The sequence below is a fragment of the Temnothorax longispinosus genome, chromosome 10 (genome assembly GCF_030848805.1).
Source record: "Temnothorax longispinosus isolate EJ_2023e chromosome 10, Tlon_JGU_v1, whole genome shotgun sequence".
Classification (NCBI taxonomy): domain Eukaryota; kingdom Metazoa; phylum Arthropoda; class Insecta; order Hymenoptera; family Formicidae; genus Temnothorax; species Temnothorax longispinosus.
Genome location: NC_092367.1, coordinates 4808090 through 4821579, shown reverse-complemented (window position 1 = coordinate 4821579; position 13490 = coordinate 4808090). Strand labels below are relative to the sequence as shown.

Here is a 13490-nt window from a genome sequence, read left to right as displayed (position 1 = left end):
TTAATTAATGTAATGTAATCAAAATCCGTAAATTTAATTTGAAAATTTTGCAGTTGAAACTTGGTGAAAACACAACGTAGAGAATTGAATTTGAGTTGCACTCTCAAGGTTTAAATAAGCAGACGCAGTTGTAGTACTAAATAAGCTTAAGTGTCTTCGAGTCTTTGAGTTTGTCGTCACACTGTTCAGTGTTACCGACCCAATCATGGCTGTTTTTTTAATTTAACTCGCGTTTTACATAGCTGGCAACAACTTTAACTGACATTCCTAACTGTACAACGATGGAGACCAAGATTACTCCAAACATATAAGTACCTCGCTTCACGTATAAAATCAGTCTTACGTCTTACTTCGAACGTTGATTAAATAAATCCTCGCTACCAATATTAATTATCGAAGGGATATCTTTAGTAATTTCAAAAATTACACGGCATCTATGTAATCCATGCGTGTGCTTAAAACTTATAGAAACATAAAATATCGTGCAAGTGTTGGATACTGTACCGGTTATCCGAAAAAAAATGAGACAGGTTAAAAATATTTCACCAGGTAAGCTTGTTCCAAATTATGTAATTCTTTGTTCTGCAAGTGTTAAATATTTTGAGAGTGTGTATATCATAAAGACTTAAATAAATTTCTTGAAAAGATCATACATTTTCGAAGTAAATGCACTCATATCGCTTAGAGATGTGCAACGTGCAAAATCAACCGTTGCAAAATCGAGATCGACGTGCGATTCACGGAGTACATTCGTGCGAATAATCAACATTGCGCGGCCAGCGATGACACATTGTTTTTGCACGTGTCTTATCGTATATCACGAGTAAAGCAAATCTTAAAACTCATTGTTAGAACATAGATAATCGATAAAATGTTTATTTCAAACTAAAAATGTTCCTATCTTTTTTTAACGCGAAATAAAATTAATACTAAAATAATTTCTCTGAAAAAAATTTATCACCGAAAGAGTTAAGAGTATCAACGGCCACTACACGATAACGATATTAAGGTGTGGTAAAACGGTTGCGATATCGATGAGATGGGAGCAACGTTCGCGTGATATTCCGATATCTCTTGCTGGTAAGGTAGATCCATCCCTTCTGTTAATTAACAACTGCATTATAGAAATTATAATATAAATGAAACATAACGTGTGATTTATACGTTTGTTACGATCTCTTTGTTTCCGAGTTAACGGAAGAAGAATAATCGCAAATAGAATCTCACGTCTATAAGTCAAACTAACTGGCCTGATCTCTATCTAACCTTTTTATAACGGTATTTAGAACGAAATTTTTCACTGGTCTAAATGCAACCTTATATTATTATAATTATGCCACATTTATGCCTTAAATGTATCAAATTAAAATAAGCGAAGATTATTTTTATATTTGTCTACATAAAAGTGACTTTTTAGTGCAATGTTCAACAAAGTTAAACTTCTCAAATGTAAAACTAGTTCAAAATAGTTCTCCTTTAAAAACGGTTCAGTAGAAAACATCGCACAAAGAAACATATTACACGAGTTGTTATATAAGATTAATTACAACATATGTGTCAATAAGCAAGTCGGGATGAGCACCCCGGTATCATCAGGTATATGGCGGTTACATGGTATATTTACATAGCAACTGACACCACAGGGGAACATGTGCAGGCTCAACTCGAGCACGAGCGGCATTCTAAAAGTACCATTTGCATTTCGAAAGTATACACAGACGTTAAAGTGTTATAAAAGTGTTCGAAGATGTTCCAAGATATATTTGATATTAATAATATTCAATTCTCTAAATTTAAAATTTTCCGAAGAAACATTCTGTGCCTAAAGATTAGATGACGATATAAAAATGTGGTAATATTTAAAAGCTTTAAAAAAATTTGATAATGTTAAAAATTCTAAAAAGAACACTTTCTATCTTCCTCGGGAATATTATTATGCAAGATTGCTTTAGAGCGCTAAAAGCTCTCGTACGAGGCAATGAACCTAGTTTGCATCAACTCGTTACTTACATTTTTCCGCTTACGCGCCTACAACGTTGCGGCTCGCAACGCGACGTTATGCGACGGACGCGTCGCGAAATATTCTAACGGTGTGCTGCGAATTGTGCGGTAGTTAGTACCAGGTAAGGTGGTGGGTCGGCTATTACTTTTGCTCTTTGCTTTTGGGTAGAAATGAAGGAGGACGGGAAATGCCAGGATATTTCGCGGTGTGCGGCGCGCTCTTTAGGATCTCCCACGCGAATTATGGGGTTAAACGTGAAAAGTCGCGCGGACACGAGTGGGTGATCATTGTGTCCACGGGTTAAATTTACATTAAGCCCCCGAGCGTTAAAAGCGCACCGACGAACGAATGCTCACGAACGCCTCGCGCGCGTAAGTTTAGTCTGCATGCCCCGATGAAGTCTGCGCGTCTAAACAGCTACGTTCTACGTTTACGCGTTGACATATGGGCGCACATGTGATTTTATGTGGGGATACTTGAAGAGTAATTCGGGATTTCGCTGTTCCTTAACTCGATAAAGGTCACAATTACAATATAAAACCTACTAATGTAATTAGCAGTTTTTATTGTAATTAAATAAGCTACTTTATAAGTAACAAAATTATTGAGAAGCGCCTTTCTCCAAAGAACTTTCACGCCGCGAAACTCAAAATGGCCTCTAACAGGGAAAATCGTCCAGCTGGCAATAATTAAAAGTGGAGAGCGCATCGCCAAGCGCAGACTCTAGGCAGAGAAGCGAACGAAGAGGCGGCTGGGCTGATGGCGTATAGCCGGGCATCGAACCGTGACCTGAGCACCTGTTGCCGCCTCCACGGTCGTGGCTCAATGTGAACTGACCTAACTTGTCCCTACTTCCTATAGTCCGTAAGAGATAGAACGATTCGACCAGCCTAACCAGTAGACAAAAACGATGCCACTGTCAACGGCTTGAGAAACTAATCGTTGAAAACTTGGCGAACCTAGCCATACACTAATATTACGAGACGCGCCTAACAGTTATTAGATACTTCAAAAATATTTAAATAAAAGTCTTTGTGCAGAATTTTCCAATCAATTTTGTGATATTTTATTAAATCGAGAATTAAAACAATTTAAAGAAAATATTTCAGGTAATATTCGATAGACTGATTAAATTTTTATAGCATATTTAAATAACTAAGGTAAGTCTTTCAAATAACAATGCAATAATGCAGTCACAAAGTAAAATACTGAGCTTTGTATTTGAATTTATTTCATTAAATAAATGTTATCTTCTTCGATTTGATAAAACTTCTCAAATAAATTGATAAATTACGTCAAAACATTCTCAATAAAAATTTTCTAATGTCTATTTCTATCAACGCAGATCAGCTTTAACCTCGGTTTAACTTCCTTCTTACCTTTTCCTTGTTCTAAGAATTAAAAAAAAAGATTAAAAGTAAGTTAAACCGAAATTAAAGTTAATCTATCATTGGTAGAAATGGGCAAAGATTCAAAGAACTATGACAGTTTTCGATCAGGAAGAAATTGATAGATGATATACGGCGCTATGACTAGACATATTATGATTCAATTACGCAACAATGGACAGGTAGTTCCTGCATCACATCATCGTCACACAAATAGACGGCCACGAAACGTGCTACTGCGAAACACGCGCTGACCACCTTATGACTAATAGCGCATAACAAACTTAAATTGCCACGGGCCATTAATACTTAACGAATAGATGCGTATGCGATACATATATAGGAACTTAATACATCTTGCGCTAGCTACTGATTTTACGCTGCAGTTACATGCGTGTCTCGTAAATTAAATTGTATATGTATACAATCGCGGTTAGAAATCTTAACATGTCAGTTGTAAAGAGAATCTATCGCATAAAGAAGTACTCCTCTTTACTATGTAAATTCTTCCTCATTCACTTTATCGCGGGTTATTCACTCCTGACGTAAAAATATCTATTTTTGTACATCCGAGCCCTTCGAATAATGAAGACTATTGACAGACACCCACGCAACATCATGCATACCCGAGACTGCCCGAGACGGATAATAATCAGAGGAGGTCGAAAGTCGCGATGCGCGAGGCACCGGAGAAAAGACGTCTTTAAAAAAAATTATCGCCGTAAGGCGATCTCTGACGCGAAACTCGATATTTACAGAACGCTCTCGGGTTTCTGCTCTCATTGCTACCCCTCGTTGAAGGCTGTGTATAACGATGTCGCGAAGTACGGAAACGCGATTGTCATTGTTCTAGAATTTCACGATACTCCATATTTTATGATAAAAAATGGTTCGTCGTACCATTATCTTTAACTACACACCAGCACGCGCAATTCGGAATCTACGTCTTCATTATTCGAGGATACAACAAGGCAGTGTTCTTGTTAAGAATTATCGAGTGACAAAAAAACGAAAGAAAGCACTGCACGTTACATAATATTGCCTTATTATCAAGAGATGTAGCAAATTTCACATGTTTTTGACAAAATTTTAATTTATCGCGTTTGGCGATGTGTCTAAAGATCGTTAATCGTTAGTCTCGCAAATTAAGACGGCCAGCAGACAGCCGACGTTATCGTATTAATTTTGAAAGGTAACGCCCCCACAGGACCTTTATGCACCGGCCGACCACCATGGTCTTCTGTTAGAATAACGGACTATTAACACACGCTTCATCCATTACCCATTATTTTTTACGGGACCCTAATTATCTCCGGGATGAACGGAGTCGTCAGAAAACTAATCACACAACTGAATTCGGTATACGGAGTGCTCGCATATTACCGCATATTCGCGAGGGGTCAACGCAATCAGGGACAATACAACAGCAAAATAGACAAAGTAATAAGGACCGCCGAAAAATTAATGTATGTGGAAGTTGGCCCCTCATTTTTTAAAAAAGATTAAAGCTCTAGATAAACTTTTAAAAACATTTCTGCCGTTTAAAAACTTTAATCTTTCTTTACAAATTTTGAAAATGAGGCACCAACTTTACACAATCATATAAATATGATTCCGACATAAATATATCACTTTTTAATTATCATCGATAATATTATATCAATTATTATTATTATCCACACTATGTGCATAATATCCCATATGTAGAATATAATAAAAATCTAGGCGCGGTAAATGCCACTCGAATAGTCAACAGCGTCAGAAGGGAGTGCACTTTTATCTAGTTAAGCTTTTATCAGCTGTCCGTCTCTTCGAGCAGTAAATGACGAAGATTCGACGAACGATAACGTTAGGCTCTGACAACGACTACATGATACGGTATATGGTATATGGTGACTACGAGATACGTTGTCTATACGTACAAAGAGATCGTAAAGTTCGTGGGAGAGGAATTTGCATGCGAACGATACGGCCAGTGATCGGGCGTCAACGTCCCCGATATATCAAATTACGTCAAAGTGCATGATGAATTTAGAATAGGCTCTAATTAAATTATCTCGTAACAAAAATGAGTTTTAAATTGATTCATTTATGATGAGTCAGTCACCAATATCGTAAAGAAAGTGAATTAGTAATAATACAATAATAGGACATATATTATTATTTATATAATTTATCGTTTGATATTTCGAAGCTTCACGGTTCAACGGTCAATGATTTCCGAAGTTGTTTCTCTCTCCGCGTTCACATTTTCGAATCGCAATAACATCAACAATTCAACATCTCGTCAGACCGGATAAGCCACGTGGATTCGACGTCGGTCGAGCCGAAACACACTCGCGGATGTTTACGATACATTGAACGTAAGTTGGCGATCCGTTTTGTCGCCCGGGAGCAAAATAAAAATACACGTTTCTGAACAACGCGCTTTGCGCTGTGCAGACTGTGCTGCATCGAGAAGAGCTTAGCGGCGACCGTGCACTTGCTAATGCGCCGCTATTTTTATCGGCGAAATGTAAATAACCACCGGCTGAAATAGCCGCGTGTCAACGTTGTTAACATTTCTGAACCCTACGCGAAAGCGGCGTCGCGACGAGAACGCGAGCGGATTAAGATGAATCAGCGACATCGGGGCAGCATCTCTTAAATCTCGCAGACTCACCGCGCGCATTTGCGCCGCATGAATGCACGAATGCGAGGCTGCTGGTCGAGAGGCGAGTCGAGCAGCAAGTTACGGCAAGGTACTCAGCTTACCTGGGCAATTTTTCGAATATGCTAGCTAAAGTATCGCCGTTACTGCTTTTATACCGGCGACCTAACACGATCGGGGTCTTTATTTTCAAACAAACTAAATCGCGGAATTGTTTTGACGAAAGCAGACGTCTCTATATTATATTCAAGTTCCTTCAATCTTACTCAACTGGCATTAAACGTAAATCCATGAAGTCATGAATCGTAAACAGACCGAATAATGAAAACCGCTACGATTTCACGCGCGTAGATTTTACGTGCGAATCTCTAACGTCTCTGTGTTGTATCTTTCCCGTCGGGGATATACACGTTAGAATATTGCGGAGCGCTCGGATACCCCGGAATATATCCTCACGAGTCATCCACCGTAGGCATGCAATTAAGGTACAAGCGGCGGTCGATGTACGACGTTGTTGCGGTACTCACCAGCGATTCGCAGCACGGCCCGGTCGGCAGGATCGAGCTGCAGGATGCTCAGGGGCTTGTCCTTCGCCCATTCCTTGAGGCTGCCGTCCAGCTCGAACTCCATGATCCCCGCAGCCCAAGCCGTCCGTTTGCCTCTCTTACACCATGCTCGGGTGCCGCGCCGCATGCGTCTTCACCGCTTCCGTTACGACGCGTCGTCGTACCGATGGCAATGTCCTTACGCGCCGCTATCAGCACAAAGCTGCGTCAACAACAATTCGCGGCCATTTCCCGACGTTGTTTACATCACTGGCGGCGACACTGGCGAAACACCAAACGCCACACCGGCACCGGTCCATCCGACACACGTGCGTACCGACGCACGTGCGTCCACTGCGGAAAACGGAACACTCATCACCCTGTTATCCCCTCTCTCTCTCCCCTTCGCTCCTTCTCCCGTCTTCGCGCCCGCGCGGATTGCGTTTGTTTCCGAAACGTGCCGCGACTGCCGCGATTGCGAGCGAAACAAGGCATATATTACGGGATTTGTTGGAATTATTCCGATCGGAATTGTTTAATTGTTTCCTAGATTTCTATTTTGTTTTCTAGACTAGACGAAATGGAATTATTTCGATCGGCATAGTAAGTGCCCAATGAGAAAAAAAAAATGGAGCATAGCATCGCTCATCGGCCCCGAAATGCGGCACGGAATGATATTATTTCGCTGCTAGCGCTTGTTTCGTTCCATTAGAGGCTCTAGTTCGCCGCGGGAGGGAAAAGTGGTTGCGATAGAGAATCCACGAGGGTTGCGAGGGCACGAATTGTTTATCATGCGAGCGATACATGGCTTATTGAGACCACTGTAATACGGGGGCGTCCGCAACGCTGCGCGGTTTCCGAGAACTCCTAGCTACCTAGGGGACGAATTGAAAATAATACTGGCTATCTTGAGATCTCGCCACGCTGACGACCTTGACGAACGAACAGCGACACGTGTGTGGATGAGTAAAATAATATTCAACTATATATCTTGTTACGTTTGTGAAATAAATCGTTCTTTCGCAAACCTTTCAAACAAATAAATCCATCTTAATTTTTCCCGTAAACCGTAAAACTCATTTTTCCTCTATGCGACTTATGCCCATTTCTACCAATGTAGATTAACTTTAATCTTGGGTTTAACTTACTTTCTATCTTTTTCTAACTTTTACAACTAGAAAAAGATGACAGGTAAGTTAAACCAAGGTTAAAATTAACCTGCGTTGATAAAAATGGACATTATTGTGTCATCGCGCCTGTCGGAGCACGTAGATCGTAGCAATCACGAATTCACATTACTTTCCCCGCGTATCACGCACATGGTATTTCTCCGATACAAACCGTTATGAAAACACTAGCTATTCGTTTGTCGTTAGCTTATCCGTGCATTGACCCTACCTGGGATCTTTACAAATGTAGCCGAACCTATCTATCCGACTTCTATTCGCGTTGCCAAGCGTCGAGCTTCCGGAATTTGCTGCTCGCGGCACGCACACAGGTATCTACCGTTAGATTACTCCAAACAAAGAGAAGACTGGTATCGGACAACGCGGTTAACGCGCGACGGAACAAAAGCCCTCCGTGATTTTAAATTGTATCAAACGCGGCATTAACGAGGGAGCCGCTATTAAGGTGCACTCGTCCGCGAGAAAATCGCGATGAATGGAATGAGAGACGTAGAGCGCGCGCACGATGAAACCGTAATTAAGAAGCGAAACACACAGAGCGGCAGCGCGCGAACCTCTCCGGGCTCTCCTCTCTCGTTCCCTTTTTCTCTCTTTCTCTCCACAACCGCTTTCGACGACGACGCGGCGCGGATATCCGTTCCACTTGCGAGCTTCGATTCGCGCGAAATAAAACGCAGGTTCGGACGTAAATCGGTATAGCGAGCGCGATTCGCAAAAACGAGGCGAAACGCGAAATGTCGCGCGGTGGATATTATTTTCGCGCGAAAACCGCGGTCGGCCGATATATAATCCGGTTAAAAAGAAATCGACTCACGCGCGCGTTCGGGTAAAGCCCGACATAAATTCACCGAGATAGATTGCACCGGGAGATTCGCGCTTCCTTCGCGCCGTGCAATTAACGCCGCTTCCGGTTGAAACGTAACGAAAAGGCTGCCGCAAGAGTCGCGGCAACGAGCGCGCGCGCGATGACGGTTTACTTACAATAGTAAACTTTACTCAGAGACGGAGTCTCGGGATCTGGTTTTACGAGCGAGCCATTAAAGAGCTCTCACGAGGGTGCTACACGGTTATAACCGGTCGCCGACGAAAGCTCACATCTGCCGCGTGACTGTTACGCTTTGTCGAAACCGACGGCGATAGGTAAAGATAGAGAAGTTGGGCACCTCGTGTTTTAGAATGGTTACGGTTTCTTAACGTTAAATTCTAGCGCTCGTATTCTCATCGCGTATATCTGATTCGCGGAGCGCGTCTCTCATCTCCAACTTCGAGCGCGATCTGCATGCCGAGTAAACAGGATTGTTTAGCCTTAAGTGCGACAAGGCCAAGGAGAGATGTACATATATACCGGTCTACTTGCAATTCCCGCTTACATTCGGTACCAGAAAATTCGGCGCAATTTTATGTCTCGGTTCAAGAATGGAATATAACGAACGGGATATCTATAAGGACGATTTCGATTGAAAATTATGAATTTTTTATTTACAGAAAGTCATTTCTCTAATATGTTTTTTCTCATTTCATACTCTATTATTTTGAATCTAATACAAAGTGTAGATGTATCTAATGATCGTGAACAGATAAGCATTCACATATGCCTCGTGAAATGAGTGAATATGAAATGAGAAAAAATATGTTAGAGAAATGGCTTTTGTAAAGCGTAAAAATACGTAGCCTTGAATCGTCTCTATAGATTCTCTGTATACGATACATTGGATACATCTAATGTGAAACTATTATTGATTGTTATTTGAATTTAGGGGAACTGTGCCTATTATCGCCCTTGTTCCTAATTTCACACTCTATACGATATTGAGTGTTACGTGTTGTATTCCGTCGGTAGGCAGTAAAAACTGTTGAACGACGCTACTTTGGACGTTCTTTTGTTTTACTTTAGTCCAAACTGCAATATAAAGCATAGCGTTTGCAGAGCATAGTTCGAACGAGGTTTTGTAATTTTTCAGAAGGTGTCTTGCGTTATTAATATTGCGGCAAAAAAAGGTATGAAAACATATTCATATCATTGAGATCACATTACGACATCCTAGAATAAAATGAAGAGTTACATTTTTATAGGATTTTTTAAATAAAAATTTTAGTTTTATAAAATAAGGCGCAATATTAGGCACAGTTCCCCTGTTATCGCGAAAAGAAGTCGGAGCGAATAAATTTCAATTTAATAAACGTATATTTCTACAATAAATTAGCATATTTACGATGTGTAATCATTCTAGAAGAGAAATATCTTCGTTCGTCAACCGTTCTAAAATAAAGCCGCATGAATTCGTCACGATGAGTTTCGGAGACACGCATCTGCCGTTAACTGTAGCATTACGAGTCTTTTCCTCGGGAAAGTGATTACACAGTGAGAGTTTAAATACATTATTAAACGCGCCGCTCATCGATCGGTCGACGAGCGTCACTCTCATTCGCCTACGAGCACCGCCGATTTTTTCCTTTCGGAAAGTCCTATTTGCCTGAAACGTATAGGTCAAATTATGTAGGTCGAGGGTTGCGGCGGCGATAAATTTCGACGCAAGGCCGAAAACAGCGTGAAACCTTAACCGTAAACCGGTATCGATCCCGAAACTTTTCGAGATCGCGTGGTATTTCGAAAACACGGCGCGATTACACGTATACATACGCAAATCGGCCCGGCTTTAATGAGAAATCTGACACGAGACGATTCCGACGGGCCGCGCGCGCGCGAATTATCGACACGTCCTACCTCTCTATTTTCGATCTCCTCTCGTCCGCGTTTATCACCGCGCTATCACGTTACACTTCCCACACATTCAAGGTCCGTCGATTGCGTAAATTGAATATCGCACCGGCGGCTGCTTGCCTAGCCCCGCGCTTAGTCACACCGCAGCCTACTTTTCCCGGCGCGAACTTAAAAAAACGTGAAGCACGAAAACCAACAAATAGAGAGTGCACCGCTACGCGGCCGCTCGCGCAACGTCTGCGTTCTCGCAACAAACGCGAAATAAAGCGGGATTAGTCATATTCGTCCTTATCAACGTCCTAAATCTCTGCCCCTCCGTCACGCGTATTTTAAATGGTGCAACATAATACAATTAAAAACAAGAGAAAGAGAGAGCGCGAAAGGGGTAAGGAATGAGGAAAATATCGATCGAAATGTAGACTTTCCATAGTCGATCTTCCTCATTGACTCTCGGAGAGGAACTCTGCCGCACTTTCTTTCTCACTCACTTCCGCACTTTCGCGAGGATATAACCGCGATTACGCGCGAGTACGCGTCGGGAGCGTGCGCAACGCGATCGCGACACACGGGTCTCCGCGATTGAGACGAGACGAGGAAATCGAGGAATCGCGATCGCGAACGGGTTCGCGGAATTCGGGGAGAACGGATAGAACGGGTTACACTTGTCGCGTGCCTCGTCGCCGTCGCCGTCGGCGACGTAATCGAGACACACGTCGTGGCGCCGCGTACGCCGCACCGCCGCCGCGGTTTCGTCAGTCAGCTAACCTAGCCGCACGCCAAGTGTAACGAGGATTCTACATACTTCCGGCGTACTCGCGAAGCGGAGCGCCGTTCCCCTCCCGCGCCTCCCCGCCGACGCTCGGAGCGTTGCGTTAACTGCAGGCGGTACTTGGCGGTAGAGCCACGCGACGGCGACGATTTACGCGTGCCACGCGCAAAGGGAAAGAGAGAGCGAGAGAGAGAGAAAGACGCGTCAACGGACGCTCGAGAGAGAGAGAGAGAGAGAGCGCGGGCGTAGGGCAGAAAAAGGGGAGAGAAAGAGAGGCTTACGCTGAAAATAATCCGTCGCACCTCCCGCGCGACGTCCTCGCCTCCTGGTGGTGGTGGTGGTGCGCCGCTTCCTCACGGCGGCATCGTCCGCGAGCGACGGCCGGCCGTGAATGGGAATCCGAGAGTCGCCGGCGATCCCTCCTCCCTCCCTCCCCCCCCTCGTCCGGACGGGGGAAAAACGAGCGAAAATCGATTGTTTCCCGCCGTCGGCGGCGCAACGGAGGGAACGGTAACGCAACGGGTGAACGCGGGTGAGCCCCTCGTACAGCGGGCGACGACGCGACTTCGCACTCCTCGTCCGCTCGGCCCGGCGAGCGGCGCGTCCGCTCGGTCCACCCGGGATAACGCGCTCGGACGCGCGCGGCGGTCGCCACAGAACGGCACAGTCGCACAGGTCACACACTCGTCGTCGTCACACACCGCCGTCTTACTCGCGAGCGCGGCGCGCGCGCGCTCCGCGCATTATCGCCTTATCGCGCGCCACGAATTTCGCGTCACGAACGCCCGACCCGGTTGCACGGACGAATGTGACGGACGACGCGCCTAGCAGACGACATTTTGCCTGAGCGCGCGAGCCCGACCGAGGCCGCGCCGGAAACGCACGAGCGGCGAACGTTGAGGGGCGGCCCACCAACGTGCCGCGAACATTCAATTTCGAATCGTCCGCCGTGCGCGATGTTTCGATCGATACTTCAGAGCCCACCTTGGACGAGCCGCGATTCGCGTCGAACTTCAGACACTTCGGGAGCCTGTTCATGAATATACGTTGTATTTTAATGAGCGTATTTTTATTTGATGTTTCGTTCTGTTTATCTGTTTCTGTCTATTTTTATTCTAATTATATTTTATTCTAGTCTATAAATAACACGACGATATATCAATTGAGATGCCATTTAATAATATTATTCGTGTCTTATAAAAACTCGTATTTTGTATTCTGTACTTTTTGCATTATGGCAGATCCCGTGGTCTTGTTCTCTATAAGTAATATGACAAGAACTGGAATTGCTACTTAAACCTACTTGCGATAAATTTACTTCAAGCGACACGAGTTTCTTATCAGCTCTTTCATTGCAATGTCGAAAACTCGCTTCGGCGCCGGCGTCTCGCCCTCAGCAGAAAAGAAATCGCGGCACGCTCGTTGAAACGCTCCTCTCGCGGTACTCCTTCGCTTCAAGTTCAAGTCGGTCACGCATACATTGCGCGAGAACTAGTTTTTGGAATTAATATGCGCGTCGCGCGTAACCGGCGTGCGACGTAACCGGCGCGGCGATTAGCTTTAACGCCTTCAGCCTCTTTCTCGCGGCTCTTGTGACGTCACGAGTCTACACGGTAGCGTTAAAGCAAATCCCTGTTGGCTGAAGTGCCGAAGTATATACGGCGAAGTCCTTCGAGCCGCGCGATAGAAGATTAGGCGATCTTTCATTAATGCCTCCATCTCCTTTTAGACAACCGCTCTTAATTTTCTGATAAATATCTTATCGCGAATACGATTCCAGGAGAATGTAATTTCGGTAACAATTTTTCTTGCAGAGAGAGAGAAGGAGAGCCCAAACAGTAGAACACGATTTTCAAGGCAGAGAACACTGTCTATTTTTAATGATTCTCATATATGAGATTCTTTATCCTCATCTGAGAGATTTATAAAAAATGAAAATGATTAATTACAATTCTGCGTATTATAATTATGGCTTCTAGCCGTTTTGCACATTACACTCTGTTAAATATTAGATGAAATTTGAATCAATATTTTGAGTCAAATAACATTTTGTTATTTTTAACTATACCACGAGTGTCGAAATTTAGTATTTTATCACAAAACAGTATTATTTTAACTCCATTATAGTTTAGTTAAATTAATATTGTTTTAAATTAACGATATATTGAGTAGGAGCAGTGCAATGGCGACTTATAAAAACGGTTGAAAATGACTGAAATTGATTATA

At 43.4% G+C, this 13490-nt stretch overlaps 2 protein-coding genes across 9 annotated transcripts in view; one reads left to right on the top strand and one right to left on the bottom strand.

Moving 5' to 3' along the window:
* The window catches only part of Shot (dystonin-like protein short stop), a 100280-nt gene extending 88587 nt beyond the window's left edge, over nucleotides 1–11693 (bottom strand). For 5 of the 8 annotated variants that reach the window (XM_071790273.1, XM_071790276.1, XM_071790279.1 and 2 more), the window contains exons 1-2: nucleotides 11545–11693; nucleotides 6568–6939 (exon numbers count right to left, since the gene is read on the bottom strand). In XM_071790273.1, coding sequence (XP_071646374.1) covers nucleotides 6568–6733 — 166 coding nt within the window. In that variant the 5' untranslated portion in view covers nucleotides 6734–6939; nucleotides 11545–11693. The remainder of the gene's footprint in view (nucleotides 1–6567; nucleotides 6940–11544) is intronic. The other 3 variants (XM_071790304.1, XM_071790289.1, XM_071790303.1) reach the window with 1 other exon arrangement.
* LOC139820201 (venom serine protease 34) overlaps nucleotides 1–13490 on the top strand; it is a 32868-nt gene that overhangs the window by 7342 nt on the left and 12036 nt on the right. The gene's annotated exons all lie outside the window — the stretch shown is intronic.